Source organism: Malaya genurostris, chromosome 2, assembly GCF_030247185.1.
Source record: "Malaya genurostris strain Urasoe2022 chromosome 2, Malgen_1.1, whole genome shotgun sequence".
Taxonomy (NCBI): domain Eukaryota; kingdom Metazoa; phylum Arthropoda; class Insecta; order Diptera; family Culicidae; genus Malaya; species Malaya genurostris.
This window is the reverse complement of record NC_080571.1, coordinates 60,489,972-60,515,995: the sequence shown is the minus strand read 5'-3', so window position 1 is coordinate 60,515,995 and position 26,024 is coordinate 60,489,972. Positions and strand designations below refer to the sequence as shown.

At 37.2% G+C, this 26,024-nt stretch overlaps 1 protein-coding gene across 5 annotated transcripts in view; it reads right to left on the bottom strand.

Annotated features, from left to right (window-relative positions):
- The window catches only part of LOC131427224 (synaptogenesis protein syg-2), a 957,395-nt gene that overhangs the window by 159,554 nt on the left and 771,817 nt on the right, over positions 1-26,024 (bottom strand). For all 5 annotated transcript variants that reach the window (XM_058590216.1, XM_058590219.1, XM_058590218.1 and 2 more), the window contains one exon: positions 9,851-10,013. In XM_058590216.1, the coding sequence (XP_058446199.1) occupies positions 9,851-10,013 (163 nt within the window). The remainder of the gene's footprint in view (positions 1-9,850; positions 10,014-26,024) is intronic.

The following is a 26,024-nucleotide window of genomic DNA, read 5'->3' as shown; positions in this document are numbered from 1 at the left end:
TCACCGAAAAAAACGTTAACACCGCAATGACTACTAGCCACAAGATGGTACACTACTATCGAAAAAAATATATATATATATCTATATTGGCAGGTATAAATACGATGTTGTATTGGAGAAAAATACATAAACGAAACATAAACTTCTTTTTGAAAGTGTTTCTTCTAAATCGCTGTTTTCTCCATTCGACTTTGCGAAATCGACTCTCTCACTGAAAACTTTGAGCACTCGGAAAACAAAAACCGAGTACAAGTAGTACACACGGACTGCGTAGCCCGGAAGGTTGGAAGATACGAAAAGCATCTTTTGATTTATACAATTATTACGCACAAACGCTTCAATTGCACACGAAATATGAATAAATGCACTTTTTACTAAGAGTTTACGTCATTTTTGCATATCGGTTCAGAAATTTATATATGAATATATCGTAACACATGCGAAAAACATTAAAACAATTTGCAAGCAGTTTCAACAAGACTGTCCTTTTGAGTTTTTTAATGGATTGTTTTGCTTTGACACTTCTCATGAGTTTTTGGCTAATAAACTTGTTAATATACCCAATTTCATTTTTGTTTTCTTTGTGCTGTCCTTCAGCAATGATGGTGATAGATAAATAGAAACAACTAAATACACTGAAGAAGGATGCAAATAGCATTCCGAAATACGTATCTGTATTATAACGTTTGAAACACTTTCGGAAAAATAGTGACTGTGAAAATAGTGACTTTGTGAGAGTGTAATGACGTGATATAACATAGTGGAATTCAACGGTACAACAACAGTACTATTAGAGAGAAATAGAAACAAATTTTATAATTTTAATAACAAAATAAGTTGGCAATGAGAATTTCGTGTTGGAATGAAATATTGCTGGTTTGTGTCCAGGATATTAGCCAACTAAACACATTCTCTAAAAATAAGAGCTTTTTTCAGCAAAGTAAATTCTCAATTTTAACTAATTTCATATTTATTTTGGAATTTTTTTGTTAAAATCAACTAATTCAAAAACAGTAAAACGAATTAGGCGCAGAGCTAATTTTGGTCGTTCAGTGTAAGAGTCGAGCTGAGCTTCCTGAGGTAATCTAGTTTATCGACGAGAGTATTTTTGCCGTCGATTCGGTGTCAAATTCTAGAACCGATTGCTATATTTGTTGTCTTCCGATAAAAGACTAGGCCGACTAGCATAAAAACGTGTTTCTGACCAAGCCGTTCCTTAGCGTTACGGATTTTTGATTGAGGTCTTCCGATGGCATTCCAGAAGGTGACAAGGTAAATGCGGAGATCTGTATCGGGATTTTAAGTCAGTATGTTGTATTTCAACAAGATGACGCTCCGAGAAAAACTGGTTGATGGAACATCTGCCGTTCTGAGCGTTAGATATGCGGTCGCTATCCAGCCTCGATCTTAATCCGCTGGATTGCCCAGCATGACGCGTCATGTTGGCGAAATCCTTTTCAAAACGCTACCCGAGTAGCCCTCAGGCCTCAGGCAAGCATTGACCCGGACCTGGAGAGACATGGATCCAGGTTACCTTATTAGGTTACCTGCTTTCACTTAATTGGTTCAAGTGGAAACTTGATCGATGATTAGCATAGTTTAAAACTCTGAGAAACATTTTCCGTTTGAAGAAATAAAAAAATAAAAATCGGATATTTAAGGAATTTTTAAAATTTTGACGTTACTTAAAGATGATAAAATTATGACGACAATAACGTTTGCATTAAAAAATGGACAACAATTGCTGATTTTTCTTGGATTTACCTTCACCCGCACTGACGAAACTACCCATGCAGCATCAATAATAGTAACCCATGAGTCAGCAGACAAAATTTGACAGCTCTATCAGTCGAACCCTAACCGTGATGGCAAAAACAGTGAAGTAAACTCCGTTCAGAAGTGTTAGTTAAAAAAAAATATATTTCGCTGGCCATTTCCTACATCTTTTCAAGCGACACATATTCAATTGCTTAATATGAATGGACATAATTTTTCTTAAGTAGTAACCTTTGTTGATTTATTGATTGTTGATTAAAACTAAATACTGTTCACTCGTTTCATAACGCGGAATAAGATCATATTCATCGAAAGCTTTCGCAGTAATTTCCTGCCCCAGAACTAGGTTTTAGCCTTTAATCAAACATACCCCGTTTGTTATCGTTGCTCATTTCCACGACCGTAATTTTTCGAGTCAACACAAACCCATACATGCCAGCACCGCCGGGCTTTCCATTCATCACAAGCCACATCGATATCAAACCGAACGTGTAACATTGCTGCTTGCTAGTTCCAATCATTCCCTTCTTCCGGCCGCGACATCCACCAAGTTCGATACCGACCACGGCTTATTAAATTTACGGTTTCTACACGCAGCGTGGTTTCCCCTCGTGGACCTCCCACCTGTGGTGTCGCTCAGCTTTTCTTGGGCATTGGACGCGAAACCACGGGCATCTGACCGAAGCCCGTGATTCGTTGGTAATAAATCATCTCCGTCATGGGAAAATAGTGAAGTGTTCACTGCTTGCTTGCTTGCTTGCTTACTAGAACCGCAGTCTAACATTCTATCGCCTAAACAATCATGATGGGAAACGTGTGAAGTCGAGCGTCGTGGAACTGCCGCACCAGTGGGGAAACAGGAATTACGGTCAAGTCAATGATCTTATGAAATAAACATGCATACCGCTGAAGCTAGACCACTAAAACCGCTTACTTCTCGCTGCCCTCCGAACAAAGTTTGACATTCCCGGGTACGAAAGCTCTTTCAGAAGCAAGTATGTTCAACGCGAGTAAATAGCGACGATGGATGTGTTCTCAGCGAAGGGTACTTCGGTTTCTCATGTGTTACTTACTTTTCGAGATTACAGGTAGTCTGTCAATCAAAACCGTATCGATCGGTTCTGCTGAGTGTTTCGGGTATTTACCGTTCGATCAAAATTTCACAAGCTCTGGGCGGGCGGGTGTAGCTGTCGAAAATTGATCCCCCTCCCACACATGGCAGATAAAATCGATTGTTTAGTTTGCTCACGGAACTGTGAAATTCGACAAAAAAAATAGAAAGAGGATGGAACAGATTGAATTCGGCAGTGACTTTTTTGCATAAAGTGAAACCCATTCACGTATATATGATTGTTGAATATTTAATCATCGGCATTTGGTTTTTTATTTTGATTAGGTCAGAATGAATAATAAAAATGATCTAAATTCATGCATAGATAAAACATTAATGCTTGGATATTGAATGAATGTTTGCGAAGTTCAAATATTTTTTTATGCAGTGGTTGAATGAATTGTCATTCCCGACAAGGCGTAGGAAAAACCAATGCTGTTTTACATGAGCATGCAGTGACACGCATGCATATTTTGAACTAAACATCCAAAACATCAGAGATATCTTTGACAAAGAAGAATTTTTAGTACCATTAGGTTCAAATTGTTGCCTACGCAATTATCACCTTCGGAGCGCTTGCGAAGGCTCTTCAAAACAAAACGGTAAAATTCACTGCGGAATCAGTAATTAGGAGGCACCAATAATAGCAAAACTAGCAAAAAAAATCATAAATACTAAATTTACTAGAACTAAGCACATTCCGTTTCCTTCAAACAGAGCGGTAATGGAGACGCATGGTTGATTGTTCAAAAATTATTTATTCATTGCTAAAATATTCAGAGTGGCTCGAAAGTCGGGTGTGAAAAGATATGCTTTAAATTTTGTATGTAACGGATCACGAATTGAAGAGGCTACTGGATTTGGTATATTCAACAATAATGTTTCGGCTTCATTCAGGCTTCAAGAACCTGCATCTGTTTGTATAGCGAGTTAGCAGCAGTTCATTATAGTTTGAGTGTAATCGTCACATTATTTTCTTTTCACAGATAGCCTGAGTGCAATTGAAGCCATTCGCTCAAATGCTGCTGGCAAAAATGAACCCTTTTTCTTGGGCAAAATAAAACAGTGCCTGAACGACATATTGAACAATAATTATGAAATCACAATAGTTTGGGTCCCGGCTGATTACTCCATTAGAAGCAATGAAAGAGCCGATAGTTTAGCCAAACGTGGTGCTATTGAGGGTGAAATTTATGAGAGACCGATTGTTTTCAATGAATTCTATAGCACGTCTCGCTAAAGAACACTTGCCAGCTGGCAAGCTTCTTGGGATAAAGATGATCTGGATCGGTGGATGCATTCAATTATTCCTAAAATACCGACAAAGGCATGGTTCAGGGGACTGGATGTGAGTAGGGACTTCATTCGTGTGATTTCCAAACTCATGTGCAATCACTACATGTTAGATGCACATCTCCTTCGAATTGGACTTTCCGAGACTAATCATTGTGCTTATGGCGAAGGTTATCGCGATATTGAGCATGTCGTTTGGACATGTGTGGAGTATCGTGATGTCAGATCTCAACTAATAAATTCCTTGCGTACCCAAGGTAGACTATCCAATGACCCAGTTCGCGACATTCTTGCTTGTCGTGACCTTCCTTTCATGAAACTTCTTTGTCAGTTCATTAAGTCCATTGGAGTTCCAATTAAAATTTTATTTTATGTTAAACTGTTTTCTCTTTCATGAGTTCAATCAATAGCCAACTATATGATATTGAATAAAAGTGATGAACTGATACAAACAAACTTGAAATAGTTATAAGATCATGTACAAAATAAATGTATTTTATTCAATGTAATTTATAATAACAACTCGCTTGATAAAAACAATGTTCAGATTAACTAATGAATATCAACATACTAATATGATATTCTAAATGTATTAGATTTAAAGTATAATGTATTGTGGATGCCACGGCGAAAAAAAACTTATGTATATTGCCTATGAAATAAACGTGTTTATGAAAAAAAAATTGTATGTATTTTTAATGTAAGAAATACATCTTCAAAATATTTGAAAAAGATTTCTTGACAATACCTAAAACATCTTTGATTTCAAGCAAATGTTCCGGTTGCTTAAAAAAAATCAATATCATAGAACCACTCGTCAATATGGCAGTTAAAACCATTACATTTTTTGTGAAATTTGACCTTCTGTTTCAAAAGATTTTGCAGCCGATTCATAGTTACAGGTGCTACGATCCCACTGACACTAAGAATCCTTCCATCGGGCTCGAACATACTCGAACTGGCTAGTAAAAGCAGTGCCCTATGCATTGAATCGTTAACTCGAGTTAGGATAAAAGGTGGAATTCAGTAAATTCAGTAAATTCAGTAAATTCAGTAAATTCAGTAAATTCAGTAAATTCAGTAAATTCAGTAAATTCAGTAAATTCAGTAAATTCAGTAAATTCAGTAAATTCAGTAAATTCAGTAAATTCAGTAAATTCAGTAAATTCAGTAAATTCAGTAAATTCAGTAAATTCAGTAAATTCAGTAAATTCAGTAAATTCAGTAAATTCAGTAAATTCAGTAAATTCAGTAAATTCAGTAAATTCAGTAAATTCAGTAAATTCAGTAAATTCAGTAAATTCAGTAAATTCAGTAAATTCAGTAAATTCAGTAAATTCAGTAAATTCAGTAAATTCAGTAAATTCAGTAAATTCAGTAAATTCAGTAAATTCAGTAAATTCAGTAAATTCAGTAAATTCAGTAAATTCAGTAAATTCAGTAAATTCAGTAAATTCAGTAAATTCAGTAAATTCAGTAAATTCAGTAAATTCAGTAAATTCAGTAAATTCAGTAAATTCAGTAAATTCAGTAAATTCAGTAAATTCAGTAAATTCAGTAAATTCAGTAAATTCAGTAAATTCAGTAAATTCAGTAAATTCAGTAAATTCAGTACATTCAGTAAATTCAGTAAATTCAGTAAATTCAGTAAATTCAGTAAATTCAATAAATTCAGTAAATTCAGTAAATACGGTAAATTCAGTAAATTCAGTAAATTCAGTAAATTCAGTAAATTCAATAAATTCAGTAAATTCAGTAAATTCAATAAATTCAGTAAATTCAGTAAATTCAGTAAATTCAGTAAATTCAGTAAATTCAGTAAATTCAGTAAATTCAGTAAATTCAGTAGATTCAGTGAATTCAGTAAATTCAGTAAATACAGTGAATTCAGTAAACTCAGTGAATTCAGTAAATTCAGAAAATTCAGTAAATTCAGTAAATTCAGTAAATTCAGTAAATTCAGTAAATTCAGTAAATTCAGTAAATTCAGTAAATTCAGTAAATTCAGTAAATTCAGTAAATTCAGTAAATTCAGTAAATTCAGTAAATTCAGTAAATTCAGTAAATTCAGTAAATTCAGTAAATTCAGTAAATTCAGTGAATTCAGTAAATTCAGTAAATTCAGTAAATTCAGTAAATTCAGTTAATTCAGTAAATTCAGTAAATTCAGTAAATTCAGTAAATTCAGTAAATTCAGTAAATTCAGTAAATTCAGTAAATTCAGTAAATTCAGTAAATTCAGTAAATTCAGTAAATTCAGTAAATTCAGTAAATTCAGTAAATTCAGTAAATTCAATAAATTCTGTAAATTCAGTAAATTCGGTAAATTCAGTAAATTCAGTAAATTCAGTAAATTCAGTAAAATTAGTAAATTCAGTAAATTCAGTAAATTCAGTAAATTCAGTAAATTCAGTAAATTCAGTAAATTCAGTAAATTCAGTAAATTCAGTAAATTCAGTAAATTCAGTAAATTCAGTAAATTCAGTAAATTCAGTAAATTCAGTAAATTCAGTAAATTCAGTAAATTCAGTAAATTCAGTAAATTCAGTAAATTCAGTAAATTCAGTAAATTCAGTAAATTCAGTAAATTCAGTAAATTCAGTAAATTCAGTAAATTCAGTAAATTCAGTAAATTCAGTAAATTCAGTAAATTCAGTAAATTCAGTAAATTCAGTAAATTCAGTAAATTCAGTAAATTCAGTAAATTCAGTAAATTCAGTAAATTCAGTAAATTCAGTAAATTCAGTAAATTCAGTAAATTCAGTAAATTCAGTAAATTCAGTAAATTCAGTAAATTCAGTAAATTCAGTAAATTCAGTAAATTCAGTAAATTCAGTAAATTCAGTAAATTCAGTAAATTCAGTAAATTCAGTAAATTCAGTAAATTCAGTAAATTCAGTAAATTCAGTAAATTCAGTAAATTCAGTAAATTCAGTAAATTCAGTAAATTCAGTAAATTCAGTAAATTCAGTAAATTCAGTAAATTCAGTAAATTCAGTAAATTCAGTAAATTCAGTAAATTCAGTAAATTCAGTAAATTCAGTAAATTCAGTAAATTCAGTAAATTCAGTACATTCAGTAAATTCAGTAAATTCAGTAAATTCAGTAAATTCAGTAAATTCAGTAAATTCAGTAAATTCAATAAATTCAGTAAATTCAGTAAATACGGTAAATTCAGTAAATTCAGTAAATTCAGTAAATTCAGTAAAATTAGTAAATTCAGTAAATTCAGTAAATTTAGTAAATTCAGTAAATTCAGTAAATTCAGTAAATTCAGTAAATTCAGTAAATTCAGTAAATTCAGTAAATGCAGTAAATTCAGTAAATTCAGTAAATTCAGTAAATTCAGTAAATTCAGTAAATTCAGTAAATTCAGTAAATTCAGTAAATTCAGTAAATTCAGTAAATTCAGTAAATTCAGTAAATTCAGTAAATTCAGTAAATTCGGTAAATTCAGTAAATTCAGTAAATTCAGTAAATTCAGTAAATTCAGTAAATTCAGTAAATTCAGTAAATTCAGTAAATTCAGTAAATTCAGTAAATTCAGTAAATTCAGTAAATTCAGTAAATTCAGTAAATTCAGTAAATTCAGTAAATTCAGTAAATTCAGTAAATTCAGTAAATTCAGTAAATTCAGTAAATTCAGTAAATTCAGTAAATTCAGTAAATTCAGTAAATTCAGTAAATTCAGTAAATTCAGTAAATTCAGTAAATTCAGTTAATTCAGTAAATTCAGTAAATTCAGTAAATTCAGTAAATTCAGTAAATTCAGTAAATTCAGTAAATTCAGTAAATTCAGTAAATTCAGTAAATTCAGTAAATTTACCAAATTTACCAAATTTACCAAATTGACCAAATCTACAAAATCTAACAAATTTACCAAATTTACCAAATTAACCAAGTGTCCAATTTCATTTTTTACGTTTCGCTTTCGGATCATCACCATTTGGGATCATCGGGTTAGCAGATTATGTTGATCTGCTAATGCCCTTAATGACTATAATTTGTTTGCGGCCAGTTTGTTTCGTTCTTTTGGCAAGTACTTTACGCTTGGCGGATTATGTGGATTTGCGATTTGGCATTAGAAGTTTAACATAATCTGTTAAAAATGGAATGCCAAATTTAAGTTTAGCCGTCAAGTGACAATAGTAGTTCAATTGAGACTGCAAGACAATGTTGAGTTTAAGACAAAACTTAGAGAACTAGAAATACTGAATTGATCAACACATCTCGTATTACCTGGGTCGATCCGTGCGTATTTCGGATGAGAGTTGAATGATCAATTATAGTTTCAGATACGATAAGATATGTACTCACGCATTGAAAAAAAGTTTTTGTCGAATTTCCAGAACAGTTCAACCTAGCTGCAGTTGTTGTCAAAGTTGTTCTTCTGTAGGCATGAAACCTCCTCGTTCTGTGCATCAACTGATTAAAACCATGTTAACTTTATTTAAAATTTCACAAAAAAGCATTCTGATCCTGCAAGAGATGTGCAGGTTCGGATGTTTTGTTAGGAACTACGATAGTTCTAGTTGGAATTTTTTAACGATTCCTTGAAGCGCAATAATTTTTTTTACCTAATTTCGAATTTTTTTGTATTAGAATTTTTCTAAAGAGTCCAGGACTCCGAACTTTAATTTCATCCCGGAAATTTCGTCCCGTGCTAAGGTGTCCCATTTTGCACACCCGTTGTGAGCCCCGCCCCTAGTCTCCGAGGGCTTGTTATCGCCTGGGGTCGCGATTTACAACAACAGCAGCGTACAACGAAATATGAGTTACACTTTCACGTGTCGCGTGTTGTGTGGAGTATCGATTTAGGCTAATTTTTGACCTTGCGTGTTGTGCCTCTCCGCGGGTGCGTGGCGTTTTTAAAGCTGCCAGTAGCGTGTTTTGGCCTTCTTTTCTGACGATGTAGCAAAAAAAAATCCAAAACAGTTCGTTCCTCAAGAGGGGCGTGAAATCCCCTGTAGGTGGTGGAGACCAGTCGAGGCCCCGAAGCTTCGGAGGTCAGTGCAATCGTAGCTGTGTGGGAAATGTGTGACATGTTAATCGATGGGAAAATGAACCAGTCCAAGCGGGCCACGGGTAAAATGTTTTTTTTTTGTAATGTTCGAATCGGACAGAGAAGGTAAGATAATTAAATATTTACGTCTGGACGGTTGAATTGAATTTCAAAAGGTAAGGTAGAAAGGTTTTTTTACAGTTCCTGCAAAGTTTTCTGTTATGTAAAAGTTGTAAAGGTCAAAGCAGGAAAGGCGGTGGATAGATCGTAATTAAAAGTAGCTTAATTATACGCTGTGATACGGCTTCGGTTATTTGCATGACGCGTTCAAGTGCCCCGCGGCGGATTTCCGAACCTGAAAAACACTGTTGCGGCTCGTGTTGTTGTTGCTGCTGTTGGTGGTGGTGGTTGTGCTCGAAAACGAAATCCTCATAATTACTTAAAAATAATGTCGCTCCCCTTCCCGGAAAACCTCCCATCCACCGGGGGCCGTACACAAAGCAAAAAAAAAAACGCCACCTCAAGTTCATCGATCGGGACTGGCTTCACCACGCGTCTGACGGTGGGAACTTTTTTTTTGTGCTGCTCTATGGCGACCCGCCCAAGCCCTCTCGGATTGTCAGTGGCTCGTGTTGCGATGTCAAGAAAATAAATGACCATATAATTACCTTCGGCACAGTCCACCTCCAGCGAATCGGACGTTTGGTTGACCAGGGAACAGTTGTACGGCATCTCGGGCTTTCCGGCGGCAATCAGATGAAACACGCACGGTTCCCGCTGTTGGCCTACTGCGTTGTCCGCCCAGCACATGATCGTCCCGTAGTCCTGCTCCTGCGGAAAAGAAACGACAAAAGAACGAAAACGTTTGTCATTAATGAGCTATGCTCAACAGGATAGTTGAATTTGTGCTACTACCACATGGTAGGTGTGTATGCGTTTGTGGTTAAGGACAATTGGTTAAAGGTTGCTAAGGTTCAAGTGTGAATCACGCTGCTCGCTGGTAGATAATGAAAAAATAAATAACTTATGTGTAAACGTTGTCACTATTGAATGGATGTCGCCGACTTGCATGCTCCGAGGGAGACAAATTTAATTACGTTTCCCTAGGAGAGAGACGATTGCTAAGCTTTATTATGTTACGGAGGCATGCTTTTGTTTCTGCTGCTAGATCCATTCGAGCCATTCTAGTCGGTCTGGTCTGAGCTGTACGAACTAGTTCGAGCGTGAAATCAACCTGAAAAGCTTTGTTTCACAGCATTAGTGATCACAATCCGTAATAACTGATTCAGGAAAGCCACCGCTAACATTTCACAAACATAATCGTATCCGGAAAGCTGGCTATTCATGTAAATTATAGGCGTTAACAATGTTTCTGATCTGCCGTCGGGTCGGGTTTGGAGTCGGACGAGTCACCAGGAGTAGTGGAGTGTCAGCAATTCAATCGATATTTGTTATAATCTGTTGCGTGTTTTTGTCTTTCTCGTTGAGAATAGGTCAACAATCACTCTGGAAATTTCTCTGTTTTTCTATATCACTCATTTTGATCAGAGATGATGGAACCGATTAGGGTAGCTATTTAGATAACAATAACTTTCTATTTTTAGTAGTCATTGTTCTTAACGTGTACAATCACGTTACGTAATGTCATCTACTATTCGATATAATAACTGTTCACAGTGTTTTTGATTTTATCATCCAATACATTTTTTTCTAGGAAGTCTGAATAAACGAATTAGGAAGCACAACATTTTGACAGGGGTTGTGTGCGAGACCCGACCGATCACTATGTCATTAAAAGCGGCATTATCGAACTGCATCGAGTGCAAGTCGGTTCGATCCTGAACGAAGGCACGCGATGACTGAGCAAAACAATGCGACAGACTATTCTTTTTGGGTTTCGTTTTCGACTCGTCAGCGCAGAGCAGTTCAAATGGAATTGCTTAGTGAAAAGTTGAACAGTTCAATTTGAGCCGCTCTATTGCACCGAAGCGCAATGCCTTTCTTGACGTTCCGAAGGAAACGAATAGGCGACTGAACTTGCCGACCATAGATTTTGGTTATTTAGAGGTTAGGCTAAAAGCCGTTTTTACTATATGCGAGGTGTGAGAAGGAATAATCATTCGGATGACATCAATACGGCATGCTGTGAAAATATGAGATTTATTCAAACTGTTTTTTCAAAGGTATACTATTGAGATACTAAAACGATGTTGTAATACGTTTTCGATATGATTGCAAGTTAAACTATGAAAAACAAATCACTAAGTATTAAGGTGACCGTGGACAGAAGCCAAGGGAAATAAGTGTAAAAGTATTGGTAAAACAATACTTTTTCATATAGTAATAGTATTTGTGAGTAGAGAAGAATGAAATAATAATATTTGTGTGCTGAAAGGAACACAGTTGCAAGAAAAAAAATGAAATTATTCAAATCACCTAGCAGAACAGGGTGGACTTATCTCATCTTCATGCTCATTCTGGGGTTACCAAATTGCAATCATACGACTAAAAAAATATAATGATTGTGCCAAGGAAGATAGTTGACTATTTGCCTTCGTTTGGTTCTAGGCATTTTTCTTACTTTACAAAGTAAAAAAGAAGCTTTTACATTGATGGATTAAGTATAGTAACACAACACGAAATCAGAACAAACTCTGTTGCAATGCCATTTTGTATTAATTTTAATTTTAGAATATGAAGCTCACATATTCAAAAAATACAAACTAACAAATTCTAAATTAGTCCATTTTGTCGACAACTTCATCGTTTTCGGATAGGGAAGCAACCTCGCCCAGGGAACAGTCAAGTGGTATTTGACGAGAGGGCTTGACGATAAATCGGCTAGTTGCTCTGAAAAGATTTATCATGCAAATTTGAAGATATAATTTCATATATTGACGAAAATGTTTTAGAACTTTACCTATTGATACCAAATTATTGAATCCAGTACAGTTTCTAAATTCTGTGGTATTGTTTTGAACTGGTACTTCTAGCAGTTCTTCCACTGTTTGAACTGATGAGTCCCGCACATACTCACTACCCAAAATACACTCTATCAACGTATTCCATCTATTTTCCTATTGATTTTTGCGAATTAGCACTGCTTTCTTTTTCTTAGATGGACGAGGTATTTTGAAAAGATTGCAATACTTGAACTGTTTGTTTATTTTTTGCATTCCATAGCGACGGTAAACAAGACAACAGGGTTGCGGATAACTAGGAAGGGAAGCAGTGTTTGAAATGGAAATTTGGCAAATGTTATCGTTTTTTTAAATATTGAAATTTTAGATGGTGACGTACGAAAGTAGTTTTGATCCGTAATTTTAACTATATCAATGTGCGACTAATTGAAAATATTACCATTTTTAGTGCATTGCAAGGTTTTTTTTCTCCAATTATGTATGGCATCACTGCCAATATAAAAGGGTGGTATTACCAATACTAAAGTAGGCTGACAAACTTTTTATCGTGGATTTTTGGAAAATTTTCAAAACCAGAACTGTGAGTTATTCAAAGGTTTTATTATAAAATGTTTATATCAGAGGATAAGTTTACCGGTGAAGAACAACTCAAAAGAGTTTCATAAAGCTTACTTATGTCACAGAGCTATAATCAGCAGTTTAAATCTTGAGGTGAGTGAAAAGTAATAACATTCTAAGAAGAAATCTTCTAATAAAGGTCGAAACAGTTTTGCACAAATCATTCTTCAGAGTTGATAGTTTATCATAAACATATATCAATACGATGAGTGATTATGTCACCAAACTGCAGTAGCAATTCTACGCAATATATTTACCCCTACGCGTAGATAAAATGTGTTTCATGGTTTGTTTACATTAAAAGGCACGGCAAAATAGCGGACGGTGAAGTGGGAGGGTAGGCGGTTTCTTGGTTGCCATTTGTGGCTCGCTGGACACCATGGACACCTTAAGCGTGCAAAATTATGACAGAAAAAGGTTTCGTGACTAGTTTTGTATTTTTCAATTGACACTCGGCCCTGTATAGTAAATTTTAATACAAAAGAAGTCAAGTAACGGAATTAATTAGTTTTTAGCAGGTCGATTTCCTGTAATTATCCACACTTGAAAGTTAACGCAACGAAACTGAATAAAATTCTAAGCAGCTTTTGGAATATACCCAAATCTTTCTGACTGAAGAACAGAGAAGATGTTGGGATACAAAGGGATCAGGGTCATGTCGCCGAAAGCCATTTCGCCGAAAGCCATTTCGCCGAAAGCCGTTTCGCCGAAAGTCATTTCGCCGAAAGGGTCATTTCGCCGAAAGGGCCACTTCGCTGAATGTCATTTCGCCGAAAGCCATTTCGCCGAAAGGATAATTCGCCGATTCCTGCAAATGTATTAAAATCGTAATGGGAATCGATTTAAAATAAAAACAAATTAAAGATGATGCCCGTTTTGTTGACCTACAATTGTACTTTTTGAATAAAGATAGATTCATGAACCTCGGAACAGAGTTCCCAAAGAAACTTGTTGACTACTAATCATCAAAGCAATTCCATAGGTATCTATCAAGCAAATGTATGTGGTATTTTCCGTTTACTAAATAAAAAAATATCTAATGCGGCTTCGCCACATCGATTTGATTCGTGTGCTGTCCGACCTCGCTACCGCTCGTTCGGAGCTAACTAAAGCAAAGAAACCTAGCTTTGAGTAGACCGGGCAAACGAGGCGGTTACAGGTTTGTATGCAAGAGGCCGCCGCGGGTCGGCGGCGAAACGACTTTCGGCGAAATGGCTTTCGGTGCAATGACCCGCTCCCGATACAAAGGTACCGGCAATGAGGCGGCTAGGATTGAGACTTTAGTGAAGCTTTCGACCGTACTGACACACCATTACTTCTATGAATACTTTTTTTTCGAGTGTATTATACCAAGCTATTACAAGTCGTTCGATTCCGCTCTGCTAATTTTCAAGTTCAAGCAGAATATGTATAAAAGTGTTGCCATCTTGTTGAATCTGTCAATTTTTTGGCTGCATCCTGTTGTTTACACTCTTCTCTAACCACTTGTGCTATTCGTTTTCATTATTTTGTTTCGAAATGCGTGGACTTCTAGCAGAACAACTTCGAAAAATTGTGTACAAATGGTGGACAGAACGCGGACTGTCACTGAGAAAGATAGCAAAAATGTAAGGAGTAAGTGAAAAAGCCTTGCGAAATGCAACCAGGAAGTGCGGTGAGGATAACGCCTTTGAGGATAAACCAAAAACGGGTCGAAAAAAAGGTCCTGCTAACCCTCAGTTGGATAAACGTATACTGAAGACGTTCGAGCAAAAGAAGAAGGTTTCAGTTCGGGATGAGGCCAAAAAAGTGGGCACTTCGAAGTTAAATGTTCTTCGTGCTAAAGAACGTTTGAATCTTCAAAACAACCAAAACGTAGTCCGAAACAAGAAGCATCGATCAGGCCGAGGGTTCGAAAGCTGTACAATACGATTCTTACTGGAAAATTGAACTGCATAATCATGGACGACGAAACCTACGTGAAACTCGATTACAAATCCTTGTTTTCATAAATGCTTTTATTTCATAGGCATAATACATAAGTTTTTGTTTGCCGTGGCATCCACAACACATATTTAGTACTTTAAACCTAGCACATTTCGAATATCATATTAGTATGTTATTATTCATTAGGTAATCTAAACACTGTTTTTATCAGACGAGTTGCTATTATAATTTACATTAAATGAAATACATTTATTTTGTACATGATCTATTTCCAACTATTTCAGGTTTGTTTGTATCAGTTCATCACCTTTATTTAATATAAGATAGCTGGCTATTGGTTGAACTCATGGAAGAGAAAACAGTCTAACATAAAATAAAATTATAATTGGAACTCCAATGGACTTAATGAAATAATAAAGAAGTTTCATGTAAGGAACGTCACGACAAGCAACAATGTCGCGAACTGGGACATTGGATAGTCTACCTTGGGTACGCAAGGAATTTATTAGTTGAGATCTGACATCACGATATTCTCCAAACAACAATGTCAATATCGCGGTAACCTTCGCCACAAGCACAATGATTAGTCTCGGAAAGTCCAATTCGAAGGAGATGTGCATCTAACGTGTAATGATTGGACATGAGTCTGGACATCACACGAATGAAATCTCTACTCACATCCAGTCCCCTGAATCATGCCTTTGTCGATATTTTAGGAATAATTGAGTGCATCCACCGACCCAGATCATCTTTATCCCAAGAAGATTGCCAGCTAGCAAGTGTTCTTTGGCGAGACGCGCTACGGAATTCGTTGAAAGCAATCGATCTCTCAAAAATTTCACCCTCAATAGCACCACGTTTGGCTAAAATATCGGCTCCTTCATTGCCTGGAATGGAGCAATGAGCCGGGACCCAAACTATTGTGATTTGATAATTATCATTCAATATGACGTTCAGGCAAGGTTTTATTTTGCCCAAGTAAAACGGCAGCGTTGGAGTGAATGGCTTCAATTGCACTCAGACTATCTGTGAAGAGAAAATAAAGGTTTGGAGATAATGTGACGATTACCGTCAAACAATAATGAACTGCTGCTAAATCGGCTATATAAACAGATGCAAGTTCTTGAGGCCTAAATGAGACCGAAACATTATTGTTGAATATACAAAACCCAGTAGCCTCTTCAATTCGTGATCCGTCCGTGTAAAATATTTTCTCAGAGTCAATATGCCTGAACTTATTTATAAATATTTTTGGGATTTCCAACGAGCGTAGGTGTTCCGGTATTCCACGCACTTCGCGCTGCATGGATGTGTCGAAAAATAAAGTTGAGTCAGGGACATTTAGAAGGCTGACACGGATAGGAATATATCTTGAAGGGTTGATTTCCTGTGACATATGGTTAAAATATACTGTCATGAATCTTATTTGAGATTGAAGCTCAGCTAGCCTTTCAAAGTTATTAAAAACCAGGGGATTCATTACCTTACATCTTATAAGCAGTCGCGATGAAAGCTCCCAAAACTATCTTTCAATGGAAGAACTCCCGCTAGAACTTCAAGACTCATTGTATGTGTCGAATGCATGCAATTCGCAAACAACGGTACTGAATTCGCTCCAGTTTGACAATATGAGAGTTTGCAGCGGAACGAAAGCAAACGCATCCATATTCCATCACTGAAAGTATCGTTGTCTGATACAATTTTATTAGATCTTCCGGATGAGCACCCCACCGAGATCCTGTTATTGTTCGAATAAAATTTACGCTTTGTTGGCATTTTGTTATCAGAAACCTAATGTGTCCTCCCCACTTGCATTTGGAATCAAACCACACCCCGAAGTATTTGAAAGTCAAAACATGTTGGATTATTCTTTCCATCATATGAAGCTGAAGCTGCGCGGGATCATGCTTTCTTGAGAAGACGACCAGCTCTGTTTTCTCCGCAGGAAATTCGATACCCAGATGAACAGCCCAAACGGACAAGTTATCTAAGGTATCTTGCAATGGTTTATGCAGATCAATAGCTTTGGGTCCAGTAACTGAAACCACGCCATCATCTGCCAATTGTCTTAGTGTACATGGGGTTACAAGACAGCTGTCAATGTCATTCACGTAAAAATTATAAAAGAGCGGATTCATAACCGCTGGGAGTCCATGTTGGTGGAGCTTGTCTGAAAGAACATCAATGGAAACTGAATCAAATGCTCCTTTAATGTCTAAAAATACAGATGCCATTTGTTGCTTTTGAGCGAAGGCAATTTGGATATCAGACGAAAGTAATGCAAGGCAATCATTCGTCCCTCTATTTCTACGGAAGCCAAACTGAGTATCTGACAACAAACCGTTCGTCTCGACCCAAGTGTCGAGACGTCGTAGAATAACTTTTTCGAACAATTTTCTGATGCAGGACAACATCGCAATGGGTCTATATGAGTTGTTATTGAAAGCTGGTTTCCCCGGCTTTTGAATGGCGATAACTTTCACTTGCCTCCAGTCAGGTGGAACAATATTTTGCTCAAGAAACTTGTTAAATAATTTCAACAAACGTCTTTTTGCGATGTCGGGCAGATTCTTCACCAAGTTGAATTTAATTCTGTCCAACCCCGGAGCGTTATTGTTACAAGACATGAGTGCTATGGGAAATTCCATCATGGAAAAGGTGCTATCAATGGTACTATTATTTGGAGAAGACTCCCTAATAATGCGTAGGAACAGAATCTGGACAAACTTTCCTCGGAAAAACAAATATCCATCGATTCGAGTATTCCTCACTCTCATTTCCTACGTTACGATTCCTCATTCGTCTGGCCATATTCCAAAAAGTGCTCATTGAGGTTTCTCTAGACAAACCTTCGACAAAATGTCTCCAATAGCTACATTTCTTGGCCCGAAGTATGCTCTTGTACTTGGTTTCTAAAGTCAAGAAATTTTCAAAATTCTGAGGAGTTCCTCCTCCTCGTTTTAAAAACGTCTTGAAAGCATTTTGTTTCGCGTGCTTAGCATCTGAACACTCTTTGTCCCACCAAGGGTTTGGAGGCCTTCTGTTAGACGATGGACCAAGAAATCGTTTGGTTTGGGCTTGTTCTGCGGCCTCCAGAATCGAACAAACGAGGAAGTCATATTCTTCAAGTGGGGGGAGCTCTTCCATTGAAGTTAAGACACTTGAAATATTACTTTGGTATTTAATCCAGTCAATATTTTCTGTCAAATCAATTGGAATATTAACTGAATTAGCAATGCCTTTGTTACTGCTAATTGAGATGATGATTGTTAAATGATCGCTACCATGTAAATCAGGAAATACTTTCCAGGTGCAATCTAGTCGAATTGAAGTCGAACAAAGAGATAAATCTATTGCACTTGGACGTGCAGGAGGTCTTGGGATCCGTGTCATGCTACCCATATTTAGTACCGTCCGTCATGCTAAAATTGTCGCAAATATTATATATTAGAGATGATCTGCTATCATTGTAAACGGAACCCCACATCATTCCGTGCGAATTGAAATCTCCTAAAATCAAACGTGGAGCAGGAAGGGCTTCGACAATTTCATTAAGCTGTCGTTGTCCAACTTGAGCTCTTGGAGGAATATATACCGAAGCAATGCAAATGTCCTTTCCTTTAATGTTTATTTGACAAGCAACAACTTCTATACTAGAAGTCGAAGGAATGTTTAATCTATAAAAGGAATAACATTTCTTAATTCCTAAAAGCACTCCACCATACGGGGACTCTCTATCGAGACGTATAATGGTAAAGTCATTAAAATTTAAGGCTATGTTTGATGCAAGCCATTTTTCGCACAAAGCAAATACATCACATTTTTGACTATGAAACAAATCTTTAAATGAATCAAGTTTTGGCATGATGCTTCGACAATTCCACTGCAGGACAGTGATTGAATCATTTTCGGCGGATGATAAATTATCCATCAAATGATACTAAACCTGAGAGAGCTGGCCATTGAGCTGATAACTGTTCCAAAAAAGTTCTAGCCATTGGAAGGAATGCCATTATGATGGTCCTTAGAGGTTCAGAAATATTGAATGCTGCGAGAATCCATTCTACAATTTCCGAAAACTTCAGTAATGCTGTTGGTGAATGTGAAACGGAGCCCACTGGATTATTGTCTTCTCTTGAGCTAGTTCCTGGATTGGTTTGTGAATTTGACAGTTTTTGTTTTTAAATTTGGCTTTTTAGCTTTAATATGGGGATCTTTTTTGAAGTTGTAATTTTAGGTGTCTTTTTTGGTATTTTGTGGTTTGGCAAGACCCTTGAGGAGTGACAAACGAGGTATCTTCACTATTTCTATTTATTTTTGGCACTGAATTTCACCATAATGCTCGTTCATATCAATCAGGTTGAAAAATTTGAATTTTGAGTTATTTGTGGTTATCTCATACTACTGAAAATTTTATCATAAATTGCTGACCATATTTCCGATGATATGGAGAAAAAATATGTTGCTGCTTTGAATACAACAAGAGATATTCACGATTAAGGTCTATCCATTCTTGTACAAGGTAAATTTTGAAAAATTGTATTCATCAATGTATTATCTTTTAAGAGCAATATTGTTGTTCCAGCGACGTTCTAAAATTTCTACAACTCCTTTATACCACGATTTCTCGTTAGCCTCAAAAAACGTTTCAGTCTCAACGATGACCTCGATGACATTCTTTCCAATATTTTCAGCTAGGTTCTTTCTTGAATCCGTGAACTGAAAATTGACGATGGGGGTTGAATTCGACGAATATGGTAGATGCGGTAACAGCTCGAGTTTCTATTCAAGATATTTTGCCTGATTTTTCCTATCACTCAATCTCCATTCTAACTTTCTTTCAAACACAGTAGCTGCTACTGGCCCTCACACCTACCGTGTCAATTATACGCAGCTCCATTCCGGTAACCTCTAAACATACTGATCTTTTTTGTGCAGTTCGGTTATCCGAGATCCTATAGTTTCACTCCTAGCCGCACAGCAGACACTATTCCCCCGGAACATCCATTTAATTATTCAGATCGCTTTCCTGTGAACCCGTTGCATCATTTAGTGCCCTTGTTTCCCGGAAACCGTGTGGTGCGCACGGTACCAACCCCTTGGCCAGGAATAATATAATTACAGTTTTTATATTAAATGCATTTAGCCGTCGAAGAGTACGGGCACATTGGCGAAACGTTAGTTTAGCTGCTGTGAAAACTAGTCTCCTGCATTAATTAAACCCCAGGAGAGCAGTCGGCCGTTTCGTGGCTGCAGTGACAGTGTGTCGGACTGCGAACGTGACATGACCTGCCTGCGCATGCTGCGCCCACACATGCTCGGCAGCGAAACAGTATTAATTTGATAACATTAATAATTTTATATTATATTTACAATAGCGTGAATGGCACATAATAAATTGATGACGTTCGGTGGTCTCTCCGTAGCGTGCTGCATGTGCTTCGATGCAGGGGAGATCAGCGGTCGCCTGTATGATTTGAATTGGAACAACATTAATTCCGACACCGCCCCTTGAAACACCTTTCGGTCCTAAATCTTCCGACGAGCTTCTCCCATGGAGCCGGAGTGGGCGAAAATAATAAATAGTAGTATTTATTGTGTTAACAAAGTGTGCTCCGGGCTGGAGAATTGGATTATAGCCGGATTAAGCGGAGGGCGAGTGTAAAATATGTTATAACGATCGAAAATTTATGAGCATCTATCGCTTCAAAATTCCCATCGGTCGATGAGCTTCGTGCCCGGCACAAACCGTATGAGACATGGCCCTCCAAAATCCCACCGGATGGGCTGTGACGTTAATTGCAAAATTGTGCCGTGCCACGGCGGTAACTAACTGCACTGTTGCACTTGCTGTCACTGCCATCGATTGGCCGGGGTTGGGCTCAATTAATTGAAAATTATATTATGGACGCGATAATTAAACTATTTTTCTGTTCGAAAAAGCTGTGTGGTGTTTTGTGATACGTAGTAAGAGTCACTATAATGTACTAGTTTTGATGTAACGTATGGATTTCTAATGATTTATTTATTTATTATTATGTTAGACGTACTAGGCTACGTTACCCACTTGAACACTGACAGGGCCGAAATTATTTCATTATTGAAATAAAAGGTCCACTGGGTGGATTGTGGAATGGTTTTACATAAAATTTCGCGTATTCTCATCAAATTTAAAATAACCGATTTGTTTGACCGTCAACAGACACAATCTACATTTTAGCAAAATTTCTACCACAGTTTCCTAGAGTTCGCATGGTCTTTGCATCGTCACCTTAAACGACGGTTTTCTATATAGGGGTGCAAATAATAAATTGTCGTTTGACTGAGAAACCTGCAACTAGCTCGGGGTGTAGATTGATTTCTAGTTTAAATTAAGTGAGCTCGAAATTGCAGCCTGGCGAGACCTTAACGCTATCAATATAACTGCAAGACCTTGCAAGGAAAACTTGAACACAAATTGGAGGTAAAGTGGTTGGATATGAACGGTCAGCTGGATGCACCTAGATATAAATACTAATGTTGTAGTACAGTGAAAGTTAGTACAAAATTAATCTGGAGTTTGATTAGAATTGCTAATTTTTCTACTATTTCTAGGTGCATTTAGATTAGTGTGTATGGTACAGCACTATGCATATAATTGCATGCTTGTGGGCTGTTAATATAATTTCGTCGAATGCAAGATAAATACACATTAAGGCGAACAGAGTTTACGTTCTTGGTTCGCATGTTCGATGCTCATCAAATTTTTCTTACGAAAACTTAAAGCTTTGTGCTGTGAATAAGGACCGATCAAATGAGGTTCTCGTTCAAACAAAAAATAAAATTTTGTTTTCATGAGTACTAGACTTTGCATGTGAAAAGAACGATGGGTTGTGTATCTAAATCAATTGAATGGAGAAGATATATTGTTTATTGTTTCAATTTTTACACTATCGGAGTTGGAGGATTGCTAAAGGGACATCCTGATCAATCCGCTATGGCAACTTTAGTTCCAAAATACAGGTTCAAAAGTTAAAACTATGACTCTGGAACTGAATTATAATTTCAAATTCGTGGGACGGGTATCGGTAAGTCGATAACTTTCACGGAGCCCACCTGCGTTCGATTCCCAACCCCGTACATAGGGTAAGAAGTTATTTCTGGATATTAAATTTCAGAATTCTGGAACAAAATTCACGATGTGAAATCTAGATCTGGATTCTAGATCAAAATTTTAGATCTGTATTATTTTTTTTACGAACCTACTTCGTAAATGACTATGATATTACTAATACTTTTTGCATCCCCCCTTCTTCATCTTTTCACCATCTATTGAGACAATTAACTTGATCTTTTGCCGTTTTCAACGTCACCGTCCAGTCACTCTTGACCCCCGCCGGGAGTAATTTTACTTTAAGCCCTTAGTATTAAGCAGTATATCTGTTGGATCTTTGTAATCTATGGATATAAAAAGATGAGGAGGTTTTATGCCTGTTGGAGAGAGAGAGTGTAAATTTCAGCTCCAGCATGTTTTACCCTGCTTCCACAAAAAATAAAAAAAAAGATTTTTTTGCATACAATGAAAATCATTTCCCGCTCATTTATATTCCATGTAAATTATTACCATATGGGTATTTTCGGAATAGGTTTGATGAGTAGATGTCGGAAAACGATGTTCGAGGGGTTCTGAATTCCAAGATGGCGACTTCCGGTTCATTGATATTCAATGAAAACATGTACGAAAACGATGTTCGAGGTGGTTATGAATTCCAAGATAGCATAGCTATCTACTTCAATTTTTTGCCTTTCTCATATAGAAAGGTTATGCAATCACTTGAAAAACCGACCAGTGAAAATCATATACCATTCGACTCAGTTCATCGAGCTGAGCAATGTCTGTGTGTGTGTGTGTGTGTGTGTGTGTGTGTGTGTGTATGTATGTGTGTGTGTATGTGTCAAATAATCTCACTAGGTTTTCTCGGAAATGGCTGAACCGATTTTGACAAACTAGGATTCAAATGAAAGGTCCCGTGGTCCCATACGGAATTCCTGAATTTCATCCGGATCCGACTGCCGGTTCCGGAATTATAGGGTAAAGTGTGTTCAATATTGTACACCGTCACTTAAACCGGCGAAACAAAATAAGTAAAAAATTTCCTAAACTGGTCTCAAAACTACACAAATCGATAGTCATTATCAGTAGGCAATTAAAAAAATCGATTTCGGCTATCCTGGTTCCCGGTATCCGGTTCCGGAAGTACCGGAAATAGTGGTCATATATACCAAAATGGATCTCACTCACTTTTCTCAGCGATGGTTTGACCGATTTCCACAAACTTAGATTCAAATGAAAGGTCTTCCGTTCCCATACGGAATTCCTGAACTTCATCCGGATCCGACTTCCGGTTCCGGAATTATAGGGTAAAGTGTGTTCAATATTGTACATCGTCACTTAAACCGGCGAAACAAAAAACGTAAAAAATTTCCTAAACTGGTCTCAAAACTACACAAATCGATAGTCATTATCAGTAGGCAATTAAACAAACCGATTCCGGCTATCCTGGTTCCCGGTATCCGGTTCCGGAAATACCGGAAATAGTGGTCATATATACCAAAATGGATCTCACTCACTTTTCTCAGCGATGGTTTGACCGATTTCCACAAACTTAGATTCAAATGAAAGGTCTTCCGGTCCCATACGGAATTCCTGAATTTCAGCCGGATCCGACTTCCGGTTCCGGATTTATAGAGTAAAGTGTGTTCAATATTGTACACCGTCACTTAAACCGGCGAAACAAAAGACGTAAAAATTTTTCTAAACTGGTCTCAAAACAACACAAATCGATAGTCATTATCAGCAGGCAACTGAACAAACCGATTCCGGCTATCCTGGTTCCCGGTATCCGGTTCCGGAAATACCGGAAATAGTGGTCATATATACAAAAATGGATCTCACTCACTTTTCTCAGCGATGGTTCAACCAATTTCCACAAACTTAGATTCAAATGAAAGGTCTTCTGGTCCCATACGAAATTCCTGAATTTCATCCGGATCCGGCTTCCGGTTCCGGAATTCTAGGGTAAAGTGTGTTCAATATTGTACACCGTCACTTAAATCGGCGAAACAAAAAACGTAAAAAATTTCCTAAACTGGTCTCAAAACTACACAAATCGATAGTGATTATCAGCAGGCAACTGAACAAACCGATTCCGGCTATCCTGGTTCCCGGTATCCGGAAGTACCGGAAATAGTGATAATATATTCCAAAATGGATCTTACTCACTTTACTCAGCGATGGTTTGACCGATATCCACAAACTTAGATTCAAATAAAAGGTCTTCCGGTCCCATACGAAATTCCTGAATTTCATCCGGATCCGACTTCCGGTTCCGGAATTCTAGGGTAAAGTGTGTTCAATATTGTACACCGTCACTTAAATCGGCGAAACAAAAAACGTAAAAAATTTCCTAAACTGGTCTCAAAACTACACAAATCGATAGTCATTATCAGCAGGCAACTGAACAAACCGATTCCGGCTATCCTGGTTCCCGGTATCCGGTTCCGGAAGTACCGGAAATAGTGGTCATATATACCAAAATGGATCTCACTCACTTTTCTCAGCGATGGTTTGACCGATTTCCACAAACTTAGATTCAAATGAAAGGTCTTCCGGTCCCATACGGAATTCCTGAATTTCAGCCGGATCCGACTTCCGGTTCCGGAATTATAGAGTAAAGTGTGTTCAATATTGTACACCGTCACTTAAACCGGCGAAACAAAAGACGTAAAAATTTTTCTAAACTGGTCTCAAAACAACACAAATCGATAGTCATTATCAGCAGGCAACTGAACAAACCGATTCCGGCTATCCTGGTTCCCGGTATCCGGTTCCGGAAGTACCGGAAATAGTGGTCATATATACCAAAATGGATCTCACTCACTTTTCTCAGCGATGGTTCAACCAATTTCCACAAACTTTGATTCAAATGAAAGGTCTTCTGGTCCCATACGAAATTCCTGAATTTCATCCGGATTCGACTTCCGGTTCCGGATTTATAGAGTAAAGTGTGTTCAATATTGTACACCGTCACTTAAACCGGCGAAACAAAAGACGTAAAAATTTTTCTAAACTGGTCTCAAAACAACACAAATCGATAGTCATTATCAGCAGGCAACTGAACAAACCGATTCCGGCTATCCTGGTTCCCGGTATCCGGTTCCGGAAGTACCGGAAATAGTGGTCATATATACCAAAATGGATCTCACTCACTTTTCTCAGCGATGGTTTGACCGATTTCCACAAACTTAGATTCAAATGAAAGGTCTTCCGGTCCCATACGGAATTCCTGAATTTCATCCGGATCCGACTTCCGGTTCCGGAATTATAGAGTAAAGTGTGTTCAATATTGTACACCGTCACTTAAACCGGCGAAACAAAAGACGTAAAAATTTTTCTAAACTGGTCTCAAAACAACACAAATCGATAGTCATTATCAGCAGGCAACTGAACAAACCGATTCCGGCTATCCTGGTTCCCGGTATCCGGTTCCGGAAATACCGGAAATAGTGGTCATATATACCAAAATGGATCTCACTCACTTTTCTCAGCGATGGTTCAACCAATTTCCACAAACTTAGATTCAAATGAAAGGTCTTCTGGTCCCATACGAAATTCCTGAATTTCATCCGGATCCGACTTCCGGTTCCGGAATTCTAGGGTAAAGTGTGTTCAATATTGTACACCGTCACTTAAATCGGCGAAACAAAAAACGTAAAAAATTTCCTAAACTGGTCTCAAAACTACACAAATCGATAGTGATTATCAGCAGGCAACTGAACAAACCGATTCCGGCTATCCTGGTTCCCGGTATCCGGTTCCGGAAGTACCGGAAATAGTGGTCATATATACCAAAATGGTTCTCACTCACTTTTCTCAGCGATGGTTTGACCAATTTCCACAAACTTTGATTCAAATGAAAGGTCTTCCGGTCCCATACGGAATTCCTGAATTTCATCCGGATCCGCCTTCTGGTTCCGAAATTATAGGGTAAAGCTTGTTCAATATTGTACACCGTCACTTAAATCGGCGAAACAAAAAACGTAAAAAATTTCCTAAACTGGTCTCAAAACTACACAAATCGATAGTCATTATCAGTAGGCAATTAAACAAACCGATTCCGGCTATCCTGGTTCCCGGTATCCGGTTCCGGAAGTACCGGAAATAGTGATAATATATTCCAAAATGGATCTTACTCACTTTACTCAGCGATGGTTTGACCGATTTCCACAAACTTAGATTCAAATAAAAGGTCTTCCGGTCCCATACGAAATTCCTGAATTTCATCCGGATCCGACTTCCGGTTCCGGAATTCTAGGGTAAAGTGTGTTCAATATTGTA